General features: G+C 39.1%; 1 protein-coding gene across 3 annotated transcripts in view; it reads left to right on the top strand.

Annotated features, from left to right (window-relative positions):
* The window catches only part of GPM6A (glycoprotein M6A), a 350470-nt gene extending 336330 nt beyond the window's left edge, over positions 1–14140 (top strand). For all 3 annotated transcript variants that reach the window (XM_074951179.1, XM_074951181.1, XM_074951180.1), the window contains one exon: positions 12676–14140. In XM_074951179.1, coding sequence (XP_074807280.1) covers positions 12676–12828 — 153 coding nt within the window. In that variant the 3' untranslated portion in view covers positions 12829–14140. The remainder of the gene's footprint in view (positions 1–12675) is intronic.
* Positions 14141–16979: the final 2839 nt, after the last annotated feature.

The raw sequence follows: 16979 nt of genomic DNA, 5'->3' as shown, positions 1-16979 counted from the left end.
TGTCTGTACAGTGTTAAGCACCATTCGCGGCTGGCCCCTACGTACCACTGTAATAAATATGATTTAGAATTAGGTTTGGGAGAATTCAATTTTTATCTTTTTAGAATTTCGACGGATAATATCAATGTTTATTTTTAAGCATTTTTAAAGATATTTATTCATTTAAAAGTTCACAGTTGGAGAACGTATGAGGGAGCAGAGAAAGTGGCTAGGCCAGACAATAATTATTTAATGACAGTAGACACTGAGATTCAAAAAGTTAAAGCTTTATAACTGTTAAATCACAAACTGTCAACATCACAGTCAAAATATACATGTAAAGTAAATTGCCTTAAATCAAACTCTAAAGTAAAGTAAGAGAAATGCTGCTTGAAAATTTATTAATCTGTAAATTTTCATTATTATCTATGGAAATATTTTTTGTCAGTGTGTGCGTGAGATCGACATTTACTGATAAAAATCTAATCCTTCCAAGCCTATTAATAATAATGCTTTTTGGGGGATTATTTTTTCACCTATGAAAACTGTTTCACTTACACCAAACAAGCCATGTTCATCGTTACAAATTGAAGATGTAGTTTTTTAAAATGTTTTACTATCTGCTACACCTTTGTACTGGGCAAAGAGAGAAAGCGGGGCATGGTCAAGCGGACTGAACTAGTAGCCCTGTGGCACAAATCAACTTCTGTGCCTCAGTTTCTACATCTACAATACAGCTACTTCTCCTGCTGTGACAGAGTAGCAAGAAGATGAATTAATGTCTAAAAATTATATTTAATTGCTTCAAGATGAAAAGTACTGTGTAAGTAGAATGATCAGTACTTTATATTACATTAATTGATTAACTCTCAGCTCTTCCAAAAGCAGATTTTTCTTCATCAAGAAGAAATACTAATGCTATAACATTTTAAAGAGAAAATTATGTTTCCACTGCATGGCTGATCTAAGCTATATTCTCTTGTGATGGGAAATTCGTGAAAGGATCATTGGTATTCAAATAAGCATTTAAAAGTTCAACTAACAAACACTTAGCACTTGCGTATCATTTAATATTTTTCAAAGCACTGTTAACTAATTCATCCTTACAGCACACCTGAGAAGTAGTATTCCGAGGCTGCACAGTGATTTGGTGGTAGAGAAGGTTTTGAACTTAGGAGTTTTTGGCTCTCAGCCTTTATACTCAGTTCCTTAGAGACAATGCTGCTTTATCCAAACCACCGATTTTGCCCTATTGGTGATCCTCATTCAGACTCCCCTGCTTGCATAAAACAAGCTTCAAATCTCCACACGTTCTGTGGTGGCAGGAGCCAGAGTGAAGGCTATTTTACCTTCGGCCCCATAGTACATATCTTTATGTAAAAGGGCAGATGTCCCATAGGCATGCAATATAGACTGAGGAATAAATAGAAAGGAAGGCACAGAGCGACTCCAAACCTAGGAATGACAGGGCATCAGTGGGGTCTTATAGAGAGACTGTGAGGCCCCACACAGCAAAATAGTCTCAGTGGTAGTTGGGGATATAGCTGACTCTGAAATAAAGTTCAGGTTATGTCTGGGGAGTGGATGCCTTCTCAGTCCTTCTCTTGCCCAAACCAATTTAACCATCTCTGATAATAGCCCCTCTATGCTAATATGTAAATCACACAGAACACATACCACTTCTGAATTAGTTACTCCTGTCACATACCTTTCAAGTATGACTGCTTCTAATGTTTCTTTAAAAACCGCTTTTCTGAGTAAGACAGTTTAGGCAGGTTGCTGTTTTGGTAATCCCCTAAATTATAACCACAGCTTGAGCACAGTCCATTTACAATTACACACTGAGACTGCACAGAATTTATAAGGGAGTGTGTCTCCCATTTTTCCTTGTGTAGTTTGCTCAGCAGCAAAATGATTATTTACACTTACACTAATAATTCCATTGTTAGGCTCCAGAGTAAACATCTAATTGAAATGTATTAGGAAAGCTCACAATTTTCTTAGAGTTATTCTCAGGCTGTTGACAGATTCAAGACAATATAATTACATCAGTTTATACTTGGCTCACACTTTGAAGGTTTTCTTCACAGACATAAAGGATTTAAATAGGGTTGTTGGTTTTTTAACATGAAAGATTAGATGCTGGAGCACAAGGCAGTCACTATCAGGAAAAAGTAGCAGCTCAGTGAACTGCTGCAGACAAACCCTATTGGAACCCAAAGTGACAGCAGGTATTTCCAGAAAGATTTGATTCAGCTTGGGGAAAAAAGAATTAACTAAGTATTCTTTCCTCACCACTTTGCTAAAGAAGAAGTATTTTATCTATGGCCAATAATTTCAAGTTAAATTTGTGGACAGAGCACTCAAAATTAACTGGAGAAAGCTTTAATATATTCAACAGAGAAGATCATGTATTTTCTGACATTTGATTCATGAACTAAGTAGCTATTTAAAGCAAGTGAACGCATTGTTTGCTTCTGTCCTAGAATTTTTAATTTTGCTAAAGTAGTTATAGTAAGAAAAGATGGAAATAATTTTTAAGAGCTAGGCGATATGACAAAGAAGGTGAGGGAAGGGGAGCATTTCTGATGACAAATTATTTTAAGAGAAGATGAGAGTATTTAAACTGTTTAGATATTTCTGCAAAGACTGATAGAGGTTTCCAGGTGCCAGTAAAAGAGATGATAGGCTAAATTATCAGTAACTTAAGTGGGTCCTCTAAAGGGGGGGGGAGTATAGGGTGTCGAGAGCCCCTCCCCTAAAATGCAATGGGCAGAAAGGAACGATAATAGGTTGCCAGTACTCCAGAGGTGATAAGGGAAGGTGGCTAGTGTGGACCACAGTTCTTCACAGCCCATTGGGGTGTGTTGTGGTAGTGTGGGTGCTTGGTTTATTCCATACCCTACGTACACTGGCATGTGTAGCTACTGTCACTTTTAAGCACCCATATAGCTCAACAATACTGGGACATTATCATGGCTTTTTCACTCCAGGACCCCTGCTCAGCAGATTCTTCCTCTGCCACTTCTAGCATTGCTTGGCTAAGAGAGCCCATTTGCATTTATTCTTGTCTGCCATTCCATGTTCATGCTTACTTTGTATTCATTGAGCTAATTTCGGGGTTTTTTTTAATTACTCAGTAAATTGTACCATGAACCATTATTTCCATAGACATCAGTGCATGCAACCATGGCAGTTGTAGAGAGATGTATTCGTTGCATCATATTAGTTATAGATAATGCACTTTTGGACCACTATTGCATGCAGCTGTTCAGATAGAAAATTAAGACTACCAAAAGCTAAGCACATGGTAAAATTCTGGCTGCAGATAGGCACATACGGCTTCAATGGGAACTGCATGCATGTATCCGAGGACAGAATTTGGTCTATACATTGAAGGTAGTACAGAAGCTTTGAAGTGACACCAAATGACAAATTCTGCTCTCAGATACACTCATGCCACTGCATTATTATGTGTTTTGTTCATGAAGCATAGGTTTCCGTTGCATGGTTGCTCCTGGGTGTAAATGAGGGAGTGAGCTCTTTTTCCCTGTCCTTCAGGCAGGTGGTGATACAGGAAGTTTTGCATCTAACTTCTAAGCTCTGTGCCGGCAGAATCCCAAGTTGTTTCCTGCCTCATGTTGAAGGAGCAGATGGTCTCCTGCTTGAATTTAAGGCACCACCCTGAGTTCTTTTCAGCCTTCCTTAAGGCTTGTTTATACAGTGGTTGAGTCCAAACCAACAGGGTGTAAATTCTAGTGTGCACTACCATGTTGCACACTAACTGCCCATCCTATTTCAGACAGTACCACATTAACACGCACTAGGGATCCTTTTAGTGCATGCCAGTAGGGTCCACTTGGGCCAGTTAGCGTGCACTAGAATTTACACCACACTGGTGTGGACTAAAGCAGTTTGTAGTCAAATTCTTAATCTTCCGTGTGGAAAAGTAGAAAAAGAGGTCAGCCAGCAACAAGAAGCTTCACCCTGGATGCAACCCCATTATCCAGCCCACTGTTGTGGACCCTAGATGCACACGGAAAGGTGGTTGTGGTGAGGAAATCCTTGCAGTCTCACGGAATAAAGCTCTCAGTTCCTAGTCCTGATTGTTCATGCAGTATTGGACTTCAAACCTGTCACTTAGTCCAGGACTGAGTATTGGCTTTCCTGATCTTAAGTCCCGTGTATTTTGGGGTTAAACTATTATTCTAAATATGTGCTAGCAAAGCCAAAACAACAGAAACAGACCTTTTGGTCCTAATTTTGCCCTCAAGTCACTCACGTGGCTTCCCTTGACTTCACTGGACCTCTGATGCATGTGTCCAAAAGGCAACGTTTGGCCCTCAGGCACTGAGCAGTAACTGCAGATTTTGAAGTATTGGAAAATTAAACTAATTTATGTTTTTTCCAAAAAACTGATGGCAAATTGCATCTTGGATGCCGTTTTCTGGGGAAATACGAATTTTAGGAACTGTTTTAGCTGAAAATATTTAATCTCCCTCCTGAATTGGGAAAATGAATCTGAAAGGACATATTTTATTTATTTGCAGTGGTAATTTTTTTAAACACCAAAGAGTCCATCTTAGCAATATGCCATGTAGAATGATCTGTGACTAGGGCTGTCAAGCAATTAAAAAAATTAATCGTGATTAATCACACTGTTAAACAATAATAGAATACCATTTATTTAAATATTTTTGGATGTTTTCTACATTTTCAAATATATTGATTTCAATTACAACACAGAATACAAAGTGTACAGTGCTCATTTTGTATTTATTTTTATTACAACCCAATACAAGTACTGTAGTGCAATCTATCATGAAAGTTGAACTTACAAATGTAGAATTATGTACAAAAAATAACTGCATTCAAAAATAAAACAATATAAAACTTTAGAACCTACAAGTCCACTCAGTCCTACTTCAACCAATCACTCAGACAAACAAGTTTGGTTACAATTTACAGGCGATAATGCTGCCCACGTCTTGTTTACGTCACCTGAAAGTGAGAACAGGTTTTCACATGGCACTGTTGTAGCTGGCATCGCAAGATATTTACGTGCCAGATGCACTAATGATTCATATGTCCCTTCATGCTTCAACCACCATTCCAGAGGACATGAATCCATGCTGATAATGGGTTCTGCTCAATAACGATCCAAAGTAGAGCGGACCAATGCATGTTCATTTTCGTCAGATACCACCAGCAGAAGGTTGATTTTCTTTTTTGGTGGTTTGGGTTCTGTAGTTTCCGCATCGGAATGTTACTCTTTTAAGACATCTGAAAGCATTCTCCACACTTCATCCCTCTCAGATTTTGGAACGCACTTCAGATTCTTAAACCTTGGGTCGAGTGCTGTATCTATCTTTGGAAATCTCACATTGGTACCTGCTTTGCATGTTTTCAAATCTGCTGTGAAAGTGTTCTTAAAACGAACATGTGCTGCGTCGTCATCCGAGACTCCTATAACATGAAATTCTTCCTCAAGGAGTTCAGTCACAAATTTTATTCAATGCATTATTTTTTTAATGAGCATCATCATCATGGAAGTATGTCCTCTGGAATGGTGGCCAAAGCATGAAGGGGCATATGAATGTTTAGCATATCTGGCATGTAAATACCTTGCAACGCTGGCTACAAAAATGCCATGCGAACACCTGTTCTCACTTTCAGGTGACATTGTAAATAAAAAGCAGTCAGCAGTATGTCCCGTAAATGTAAACAAACTTGTTTGTCTTAGTGATTGGCTGAACAAGAAGTAGGACTGAGTGGACTTGTAGAATATAAAGTTTTACATTGTTTTGTTTTTGAATGCAGTTATGTAACAAAAAAAATTACATTTGTAAGTTACACTTTCACAATAGAGATTGCACTACAGTACTTGTATGAGGTGAATTGAAAAATAGTATTTCTTTTGTTTATCATTTTACAGTGCAAATATTTGTAATAAAAATAATATAAAGTCAGCACTGTACGACTTTGTATTCTGTGTTGTAATAGAAATCAATATATTTGAAAATTGTAGAAAAACATCCAAAATATTTAATAAATTTCAATTGGTATTCTATTGTTTAACAGTACGATTAATCATGATTAATTTTTTTAATCACAGTTAATATTTTTGAGTCAATCACATGAGTTAACTGCAAATAATCGACAGCCCTATTTGTGATGCATTATTTTTTAGGCACAGTCCTTCAACCTGCACACTGTCAGCCTCAAAGGTAGGGCTCATTGTCTTGACTTGCAGGGACAAAAAGGGCTGGTTTCCTTTAAGGACGGTTTTCTCCTTCACCAGAATGATATCTTCATGATTTGGGAGTGGGAGGTTAAAGAACCTCCCTCTCCCAAATCATGAAGATGCAGGATGAAGACGCAGGAGCTCTGAGGAAGACGGCTGGTTCCTGTGCAACAGAGGGGAGGCTATATAAGCCTTTTCCCCTATGGTCTGGCTACCACTGCCTGTTGGACAAGCAGCTCCCACCTCTGAGTTTACCAGAGGATTGGGTTGTTTGGTTTTTCTGTGAGAATCATGCTAGTCACCTTTTTTGAGCTGAGAAGGAATTTTCCCCTCACTGCCAGATTGGCCAGGTTGTCTGTGGTGGTGTTGGGGTTTTTTGCCCTACTCACAGCAGCCCAGTGACCTAAAGGATAGGACAGGAGATTAGATTCAAATTGTTGCACTTGATAGCTGTCCAGCACGCATACTCGTTCCATAGGGGGTCTGGTTCCCTGACAAACTGGAATTGGAATTAGACTATGGGGAAGGAATCCCCTAAAGAAGCTGGGGAACATGCTTGGAGCTTCTAATGGAGCTGTACAGCAAGGAGACATCTCTTTCCCCCTAGCCCTAACCTTCATATGTGGTGGGGTGGGGATAGCACCAGACTGAGACCCCGAAGGGAGAGGTGAAGGGTTGATGGCAACCCTCTAACAAGAAAGAAAGATAATCTGCTCTATAAAAGTTATTGCGGGATAGTTCCCAGATGATTGAATAAAGATGCAGTCTAGTTAAAACACATCCCTTTTGCCTTGGCTGTTTTCCTGCCTGTATGAAACAACGACAGATCTTTCCCATTAATGAATTCAGACTTTTTAACAAGATCATTGATATTCAAACACCACTCCTTTGCAAAGCTGCAGATTGATAAAACTATTTTAAAATTCAAAGATTTAATAATTCTGAAGCCAGAATATACATATTTGACTACAACAATAAAGTTTTTTGTGTTCATCGCCAGTCGTTTAAGAATTATATTTAAGATTTTTTTCCATCTATAATCCCAGGGACTTCTGAGAAGCTTAAATTACTTTTTAAGAACATGTGTAGTCACAACAGTCATGTACTGTATTCTATTAACACCAGTGAATATAGGGATATCTGCAAGAGCCAAATTACTTCACAGATGCAGATCTATTTCGGCCTCACTAGCCTTCCTGAAAAGGAATGCGATTTTTATTTTAGTGTCTTTACACAGTTTTCAGAGTTAGTCTTATTACAAAAGAAAAGAGTTATTCATCTTCATGGATGGGGTTAGCATGAGTGCTAACCCCATCCATTCCCAAATGCTGAAATATAGAAGAATCTAAATTTTTGTCAAGGAAATACTTTTTTTAAGAAACACATTCTGCTGTAAACTTATTTTGTAGAGCAAAATCATTTGACTCTAGGACCGTTTCTTCCCACTAGCTACCCTACCTTTTGAGTTCAAAGTTGTGTATTAAGGATACGATTGCTTGTGTTTACAAATTAATTACCTGCTCATTCACCCATATGCAGTTCCATGTTCCAGCTTGAAAAATGAATGGGTCTGTTGGCAAGTTATTATATAGAAGTACCTGTATACTTTTAATTGATTTGTCATATTTTTTGTCTCCTAAGGACAGTAGTAACAGACAGGAGTAAGAAACAGCCACACTTATCTGTAGTTAGGCACCATCCTGAACCTTTAAACTGCTGTTCTTAGAATTTTCCCATCAGTACCTGAATGAGTAGGAAGCAAAGGCTCTGCAAATAATAATATAAACAATAAATATTAAATTTATGGAAGGAAGTGTCCAAGTAGAAAGAACATTAAATGTTCATATATAAATAAAAACACAAATTGATATTTCTCTCAACTTTGAGGGGGGATGGTTAAGTTAGAATCTTGCAGTATGATATCTGCAGAGAAGCAGAATTACAAAATATATAATTCCTCTTCTCTGAAGATGCAAGCTGAACAGGATTCTTCCTCCTGGAGAGGAAGTGGCTTGAGATATTGCTATAAGAAGGTGTAAACAATAATGCTACAACAGGACCAATAGCAACAAGAAAGAAAAGTGGTGGTGTTTTTAATGTTATGTGCGGTGAGTAGATTGGCTCCCAAAAAACAGCTTTACATGATGGGAAGCTTATAGGATGCATTCAGGGGGTAGAAAATTTTCAAAATGTTGGCTAACTCAAATAAGGGACATCCAAAAATAAATTCTAGGGGGCAGAAGAGTTTGGACTCCCCTACTTTGGACACAAGAACGGAAAGACTGAATCAGACTATCTCCCTAAAGACCAAATGAAAGCAATAGGGCTTCAGAAGAGTATGGAGTGAGGACGATGTGCTGCCTGGCATAATTCTGAAACTGAAATATCCCTGAGGCAGGCAGTGGAAACTGCCCTGCTTCAGATTGAATGAACCTTGACATGGTCCTTTAGCTTTAGGTCAGCCAAATCGTAGAAATGTGAAATGCAATTAGACAGCCATGGCTTCCTTAGTATCAGTGTTTCTTGGGAAATTGGTGTCAAATGAAACAAAAAGTTGGATGGACTTCCTAATGGCTTCACTGTGCTCCAGCTAAAACTCTAAGGAACTTTTAACAGTAAGAATGGGGACAAGGGCCTGGGATGGCATAGAGAGTGCACTTTTTAAAGTTTGTGAATGATACCAAGCTGGGAGGGGTTTCAAGTGCTTTGGAGGATAGGATTAAAATTCAAAATGATCTGAACAAACTGGAGAAATGGTCTGAAGTAAATAGGGTGAAATTCAACAAGGACAAATGCAAACTACTCCACTTAGGAAGGAACAATCAGTTGCACACATACAAAATGGGAAATGACTATCTAGGAAGGAGTATTGTAGAAAGGGGTCTGGAGGTCATAGTGGATCACAAGCTAAATATGAGTGAACAGTGTAACACTATTGCAAAAAAAGCAAACATCATTCTGGGATGTATTAGCAGGAGTGTTGTAAGCAAGATATGAGAAGTAATTCTTCCACTCTACTCCACACTGATTAGACTTTAATTGAAGTATTGTGTCCAGTTCTGGGGGCCACATTTCAGGAAAGATGTGGACAAATTGGGGAAAGTCCAGAGAAGAATAACGAAAATGATTAAAGGTCTAGAAAACATGAGGAAGACTGAAAAAATTGGGTTTGTTTAGTCTGAAGAAAAGAAGACTGAGAGGGGACATGATAATTTTTATGTACATAAAAGATTGTTACAAGGAGGAGGGAGAAATGCGCATGTCGTCTTGGGAAGAATATTGGCAGTGTAATGGACTCATTAAAAAGGAACTCCAACATCACGTTGGAGCAGAATCTTGCAAAAATATAAACCATCCCTTTATTATTTTAAAACTTAGTATCTTGAGGATCAGTCATTAGATCCAGAATTTTATTTAGTTCTACAAGCTTAAGTCATTGCCACTAGAAAATACCTTCCTTTTAATAAACTCGAGCTCCAAAGGAACTTTCATTGGGTTTGTCAGGACTGTGGTACTATGATTTTTTTAATGGGGTGGGGGGGGGGGCTTCTGGAGTGTCAGACCCATGTTTTACGTAATTGCTTGGGCTGTAATAGAGTGATTAGGGTTACCAAACCTTTGTCTCTTCTGAGCTTTGCCAGGAGTTTTACTATTAGAGGTGAATGAGGCTTATTGTTCAGTTGGGTGGCAGAGATCCATCACAAGGGTTCCCTATTTGATCCAACATTCCCTGATCCAGAGACCATTCATGAATACCTAGCATAGATCAACTCAGACTGACTGTGAGCATGATCTCCTTCCATACCAGTTAAATGATTATTAGAAATTGTGGGACTGTATATTTGCTGTTTTTGGAGAGACCGAGGTTCCCTGAGTGCGAAGCCCTGTTTAGCGTGCCCTCAACCCAATTGGATGTCTCAGCTAGGATTTGATAGGGGTGTGTTTGGACATGGATTCTAATTGGAGATTTTCCTTTCATTCAGGTAAAGAATTCCAGTCTGTTAAGGCAGTCCACAATTGCCATCAAACAGGTTGTGAATAAATGTGGTGCTGATGCCAGCCCAAACAGGACGTCATAAAATTGATAGTACTGTACCCACTATGAATCTGAGATACTTCCAAAGAACTGGAAGTATCCCTGTGCACCTGTAAGCCTTTGCAAGACCCAGAGCTGTTCCCAGGTTGAGCATCTTTAATTTTTATTTGACCAGATACTGATTCAGGTCCCTGATATCCAGGATGCTCTAGCATCTTTTTGATTACAAGCTGGAGTAAACCCTATTTTCTTGGACGGACTAGATTTTCTGCAGCATATTGTCCAGATAAGATGGCATTGAAGAGCATTCTCAGGGAGGCAGGGCAATCTGGAAAGTATGGTAATGAACCTTCTCGTTCAGTACTGTGTATTACTGTATTACCCTTCAGTTCATCCAGCCAGCAGAGGGCTCCATAATGCTAATAGTGCAGGAAAAGGAATTAATATTCTGAGGTCAGAGGGAACCAGGCTTGGGAGAGCCAGAGGCTGCGTGGAGCAGCTGGCTGGAGGCAGAAGACTGAAGGGAAGGCTAAGCAGCTTGAGAAGGGCCTGAGAGCAGGCCAGGAAGCAGCCTGTTGCTGGCAGGGAGTCAGCAGTAGCTGCAAGAGCAGGGTCCCTGGGAGTGGCCATCTGTCAAGTCCCCATTGTGGGCAGCCTGCCTACTGTTTAGAGCCAGAGTCAGATGTCAGGAATGAGAATCATAGGTTAATAGAATCATAGGAGAATCATAGGGTCAGGAACCAAGAGTCAGAAACTGGGTATCAGAGCCAAGAAATAAAGCCAGGGTCAGGAACCAGCATTCAGGAGCAGTAAGAGGAAGCAGGGCCTGTAGCAGCAGCTAGCTGAGGTTCCACCTAATTGCACAGACACATTTCCTGTATCCTCCCCAGAAGTCAGGAATGTCCTCTCAATCAGGCCCTCTGTGGGTAGCACATCCTATGATAAGTGGGCCACTGAGGCTCATGACCTGCTGAGTGTGTCCGCTTCACAGTTGGTGGTGGTGACTTGGAGGTGGATGCTGCAGACCCAGGTTCTAGAGCTGCAGTGACTTACACTAGCAAACAGGATAACCAAGCAGACTAGACAATGAGACGTATGGGTGATGAATGAAAAGACTGAACTCTGGCACTGGGATCTGCAGGCCAATGTGTGATCGTCTCTGGGAGAGGTGTGGCCTGGAGAGAATATTGCTGGCACCCACCTTCATATCTTGTGCTGAACTAACCCTAGGGGCTGGTTTAGACACTGCTCTTTGGTTTGTTTACTGTAACCATTAAAGCAGTTGCGACTAGGCTATTCTGGCAGTCCAAATGTCAGTGTTTTGGAGAACTCATTGAGAGTTGGAGCCTGTAAAGCCTAGTGCTTGGAGTACCTACAGCAGTTACCTTTGAGCTCATGGTACACCCAGTATGCTATCAGACACCAGAAGGGACTGGTGTATCACAGCACCCACAGGGATGCCCTACAGTGGGTTGATTATAGTATTTTGAGACACTTATTTGTAGCCCTACCAAACAGTGTTCAGCACCCATATATTCCAGGCAACGTAGATGTCATCAGATATCCTGGCAGATTACTAAGAGTGGCTGGCTAGACTCTTTTGTTGTGCTTTTTCAGAGGGAACACAGATGAGTTAAAATTCTTTGGCTTTTGTTGTTGCTGATGAGGCCAGGTGCACTCTATGGGGCTGTGGAGAGCTACTGTGTGCTCTTGAAGCTATTAGTTAGCATGAAAGTCTGCTTTATAGATGAGCCTTTCTTTTTCCTCCTTTGTAGGAGAGGGTAAAGGATAGGACAGAGACCCCAAGAGAATTCAGGATGGCTATGTCGCCTTGCCTTCTGTAAAGATGTCTCCGCTAGTTTCCCAGGTTCTGTGTGTGAGGGCAGTTCCTCAAGTATTTCTGGCCTTTCTAAGAAGCCTAGAGCCAAGCAGATATATGGGCCTCTACTTCAGAGTACACAGTTTCTCTTGCATCAAAAACCACCGACACCTTATGTTGAACCAGATCCATGGTCTCATTGTAATAGTGAAGTAGGGCTGCTGGAGGGGCTCTTTTGTCACACACACTCTCCTTGCTGCTAGCAAAAAAGGGGAAAGAGGGCATGTTTGGGACACCCCTGTGCCATGCTGATCCTCCGCTATGTTTTTGGCTTTATGGCCATTGCAGCCAAATATAAGTAAGAGCAGCCCATAGGCTGCTCTATCACAGTGTAGAGGGAACACACCATGCACAGAATAGCCCCAAGATCAATGAAGTGCAAAGGTGAGCTTTACACTGCTTTTGCACACCACTCCCTGACTTGCTCTGTTCAATGCATTTTGATCCCATCCAAAAATCTTGTTCTTAATTTTTCAACTTTGAATATATTCTGTTTCTATGCAATTAGTTACTAACTCCCTATCTCCTCTCTTACAGGTTCATTATCTCATGGTTCTGTCTGCTAACTGGGCCTATGTGAAAGATGCTTGCAGAATGCAAAAGTATGAGGATATTAAGTCAAAGGAGGAGCAAGAGCTTCATGACATTCATTCTACCCGCTCTAAAGAGCGGCTCAATGCATACACATAAGAGAAACCTTGTCTTACTTTCTAACATTTGAATGCTTTGTTGTTTAACTAAAGGCCATCTAACCATTTTAAAAACAAAAAGAAAGTGCTTCTCACAAAAGATAGTTAGGGTGACTTGTAAATCGCCCGGATACAATTTTTGGTTGTCTAGCACTTGGTTTCCTAATTAGTTAATAGTTTGTGTGACCATTCTCTGCTGCAAAGCTCCTAAACAGCCTTTCCTGAATCCTCCTATGGAAATTAGTTCTGTTCGATCGAGGATACTAACTATTGTCAAATACGGAGATGTGTTTGATTTTTTTAATCACTTTGTATGTGTTATGCATAACACCTTTTGCATTGTTTCTTATATGGTTTTGAAAAAAATAGCTTTTTATACTTTTTAGTTTTAATTTCAGTAACTACTTTAACTACAGGTATATGTCAAAGGGACCATTGCACATTATGTACAATATGTAGAGAAAACACACTGATGAGTTTCCTTCATATCTGGAAGTCTTGCCAGATGGCCCAGTGGCCATCTTGATTGAGGGTCCTAAGAACATTTTAAACAATCAAAGGTGCAATTTCTAAATTTGTAATAGTAGGTAAAAAAAAGTGCTTCTTATCTTTGTTAACATTGTATTATTCTTGATGTTCTTAAAGAATATTCTCTTTCAAAGTTTTATTGGTGAGTATTCCTGTTTATATTGTGAGCATGCAGACCGTGGTGCTAATAATGCATGGCCTCTTGCCTGTTTAAAGGATGTTATACCACGGTTACCTTTAAAGAGTTACAGTATATAGACAAATGTTAACTAAATCATATAGCTATGCGTAGGTTTGTGCAGAATGATCTCTTTGTAATTCAACAATGGTTATGCTGAATTGGAGCTGTTCATGTGCTGATGTGAGCAATTACTGCTTAGCTACATTTCTGAAAGTGATATATCAAAAATACAGCAACCTTACAAGTCAGAAGTCTTTTTACCTGCTTTAAAAATTTTAATGGATTGCACCTGTCTGAACTATAGACATATATTGTATGTGATATATTCAAGAAGGCTTCCATAAATGCAATAGCTTGGCTTGCAGCTTTCCTACACATACTGTATTATGTGAAAGTGAGGTAAAAGGCCACTTCAGAGCTTATTGTATGAAAGTGTAGAAATATAGCTGAACCTTTATTTTGAGTAAGAAAATGTTAACAGAAAGGTAAGTCGTTAAGTTGAAGGAAGTACCTGTGTAAAAAACCCCTACAAAAATCAGTATTATTGGACCAAATTTGGTGTTTGTTTTTGCTTTTTCTTTTTTTTTTTTTGCCTATTTCTAACGCTACAAGAATGCTGTAAATTGTCTTTTAAAGTGATGTATCCTGACAAGACATTTTTGTCAGCGTTAAAAATCCTAGATAGTTTTGTGCACTTATTGGACCATTGTGAATTCTCTCTCAGTGTAAGTGCATTTCTAATAAAAGTTCTTGAGTAAAACTCTTCTTTGTACTATTACTAGTCATGCATCATCAGTAATTTTTAACTATTCTTGTAGTAAGTAGAAGGTAATACTATAGTTATTTGTGGCATGGTTATGCATTAAGTAGTATTAGTTGATTGATTTGGGATTTTTTTTTGGTTTCTGTTTTTGTTTTTGTTTTTTTACACTTAGACTGTCTTACGAGGTCAACAGTTTTCTGGTATGTGCAGTACCGATTCTGCAAAAAGTATTATGAACCTCTTTTGGATTCTATATTGTAGTGTTTCAGTTTTGTGTCTTAAACAGTTTGTGATGATTTTTAAAACTATGTCTTTTAAACTCATGTAATGATGTTGATGCTTTTGGCTTTTCTCTGGTATTAGAGTTTGTATTTTCACAAAGAATGCTTTGTAGCAGGCATTACAATTAATCTGTTTTGTACATAAATGTGCCAACAGCTTGATGGTGGCGTTTTTGAAATGTAGAACAAAGTGCTTGCAAAAATGTAATAAACACACTTGTGTACTTATTAGTAGTCCTTGATGTGTGTTTTTTTCTTTTGTTTGTACAGTATGAATCTAGAGATGGAAGAGACTGGTTAGTAGTGCTGGCTGCAAAATGATTTTCTCATCTTGCAAATATTTTTAAGAGTTCAACATTTTCCCCTTCTTGAATTGGGATGAAAAACTGAAATTGTGACAATATTTGTGAACTGAAAACTCCAGGTTTTTTTGTTGCAGGTCAATCGGAATGCACTGATCATTTCAAAAAAGTTTCATTTGAACGTCAGCCTTTTTTCTATAACTTTTTTTCAGTCTAATTAGCTTACATTTCAAAAGGAAAAGCCAGAAAACAGGATTTTTTAATTTAAAAAATGTCAAAATGAAAGGTTTTGGCAATTAAAAAAAATTCTCTATAGTTTTGGAAGTCAGGAAGTTTGTCAGCTCCCCCAACCCTGTTTTGCTAAACTTTTAAGTGTTAACAAATCAGCATTTTTAATGAAAAAATGATTAATCCAAAATTGTTAACCAGCTCTACTTTTTAGGTAATGTAGTCCCATCTCTCTGCCATCAGAGGATTGTTCTCAATAGTCTGTTTTTCAGTTTTCTGTGTCCAGTCTTCTTTTAAATGTCACAGGCAATCATTCTCTTCACAGAAACTGTGAGAACAAATCCCATTTATTTGATATTTTTTTTAAAAAAAGAGAGAGTTAGAAAAAATATGCCACAGCTGTAATGCTAATACAATTCAAATGTAGAATATGTCCAGGTCAACCTTATGATCTTAAATGTCTCATTGCAATGGTACTAAAGAAATGAACATGTCTCCCTGCATGGAACACTGGGCACACAAATCCCTCTTGTGGATGAAAATGAACAGTAAACTTCTTCCAGTCTGTAAGTATTTTATTTTAAATCACATCAGGGGACAGAGGGGAGTTGAACGATATATGTGATTATATCATATCCTCTAAAGTTGGGAGGATGCAAAAAGGGGAAGACGTAATGAAGCACTAGACCTATGAAAAGTCTGGAGATGGGGAAGCAAACTAAGATTTTTGGGGAGGCAACTACACCCCATAGCAGTGACCTCCCCTCTCCCCTCCCCCCAAATTACATGTAGGTAAAGGGCCCAATTCACAGCTCTGCAAGACAAAGGTCTGCCTTACAGGCAGAAGTGAGCCCATGGAAATTTGAGAAATGTTACCCAAACTACAAATAATCAGTTCACCATATCAGAACACCTGGTCATTTCCAGTAGTGAACATCAGATATCCCTTACAATACACTTGGGCAGAGAGGAAAAATTCAAATATACTTTTCCAAGAGCCAGAATAGCAACATTCCATAAATGCTAGTGGAAGGAACTATCATTTCAGACAACAAAAAAGCCTACAATGCACGCACCCCCTACATCATACCATATTTGATGATTGGTTAGTAAAATCCTGGTTTTTCTTCAAACATGAAAAGCAGTGTTCACAATGTGGGAGTCTTTTCAGAATTTTGGAGTCAGTCTAGTGTTGTGTGTGTTTCCTGGGGATTGCTTCCTGATGAAGTGGGGAAGCCTGCATGTTCCATTGACCCTGAGAGTTATCCTGGTGGGAGCTTTAATGCCTGCAGGGCCGCCCAACCCAGACAGGTTGGAACCTGATGGAAAGCAGTCCACAGCCCTCCAGGTTAGGGGTTGAGTGAGCCAACAATGTAAAACTGTAAAAAAACCAAGGTATAAAAACACAGCAAAGTAGCCATTCCAGCAAACAACATGAGAGACAGGGATGCCTGAGTTTTGTTCATGCTGTAAGCAGAGTCTGACAGCGCAGGAAGGATTCAGATGCAGGGTTCTGTGAATCTCTCACAAAATCTCTAAGAGCTGATTCAATATCAGACATGATCTGTCCCATTCCTAGAATAATAGAATAAAAATACAGTCTAAAGACAGATTTTTACAGAGTCAAACGAGCAGCACAGGCATTCCAGTTCTTATATCTTAATATGTCCTGTGTATGCGTAACTACTGAGAACTCCCATTCATTCGGATACCAGAAGGTCTTCCCTGTCAGCTCAAGCTAAGTAGAACAGGTAGTCTCTCATGAAGTCTCCTGGTACTGAGGGCAATGGCGTTACAGTGCTAATAAACATTACAGTGACTAGTGTTGGAGACTTTGATAATCCTCATGTGTGTACTTCCTATCTGATT

The sequence above is a fragment of the Natator depressus genome, chromosome 4 (genome assembly GCF_965152275.1).
Source record: "Natator depressus isolate rNatDep1 chromosome 4, rNatDep2.hap1, whole genome shotgun sequence".
NCBI lineage: Eukaryota > Metazoa > Chordata > Testudines > Cheloniidae > Natator > Natator depressus.
Note: the sequence above shows the minus strand (reverse complement) of the source record. Positions and strands in the feature narration are given on the sequence as shown.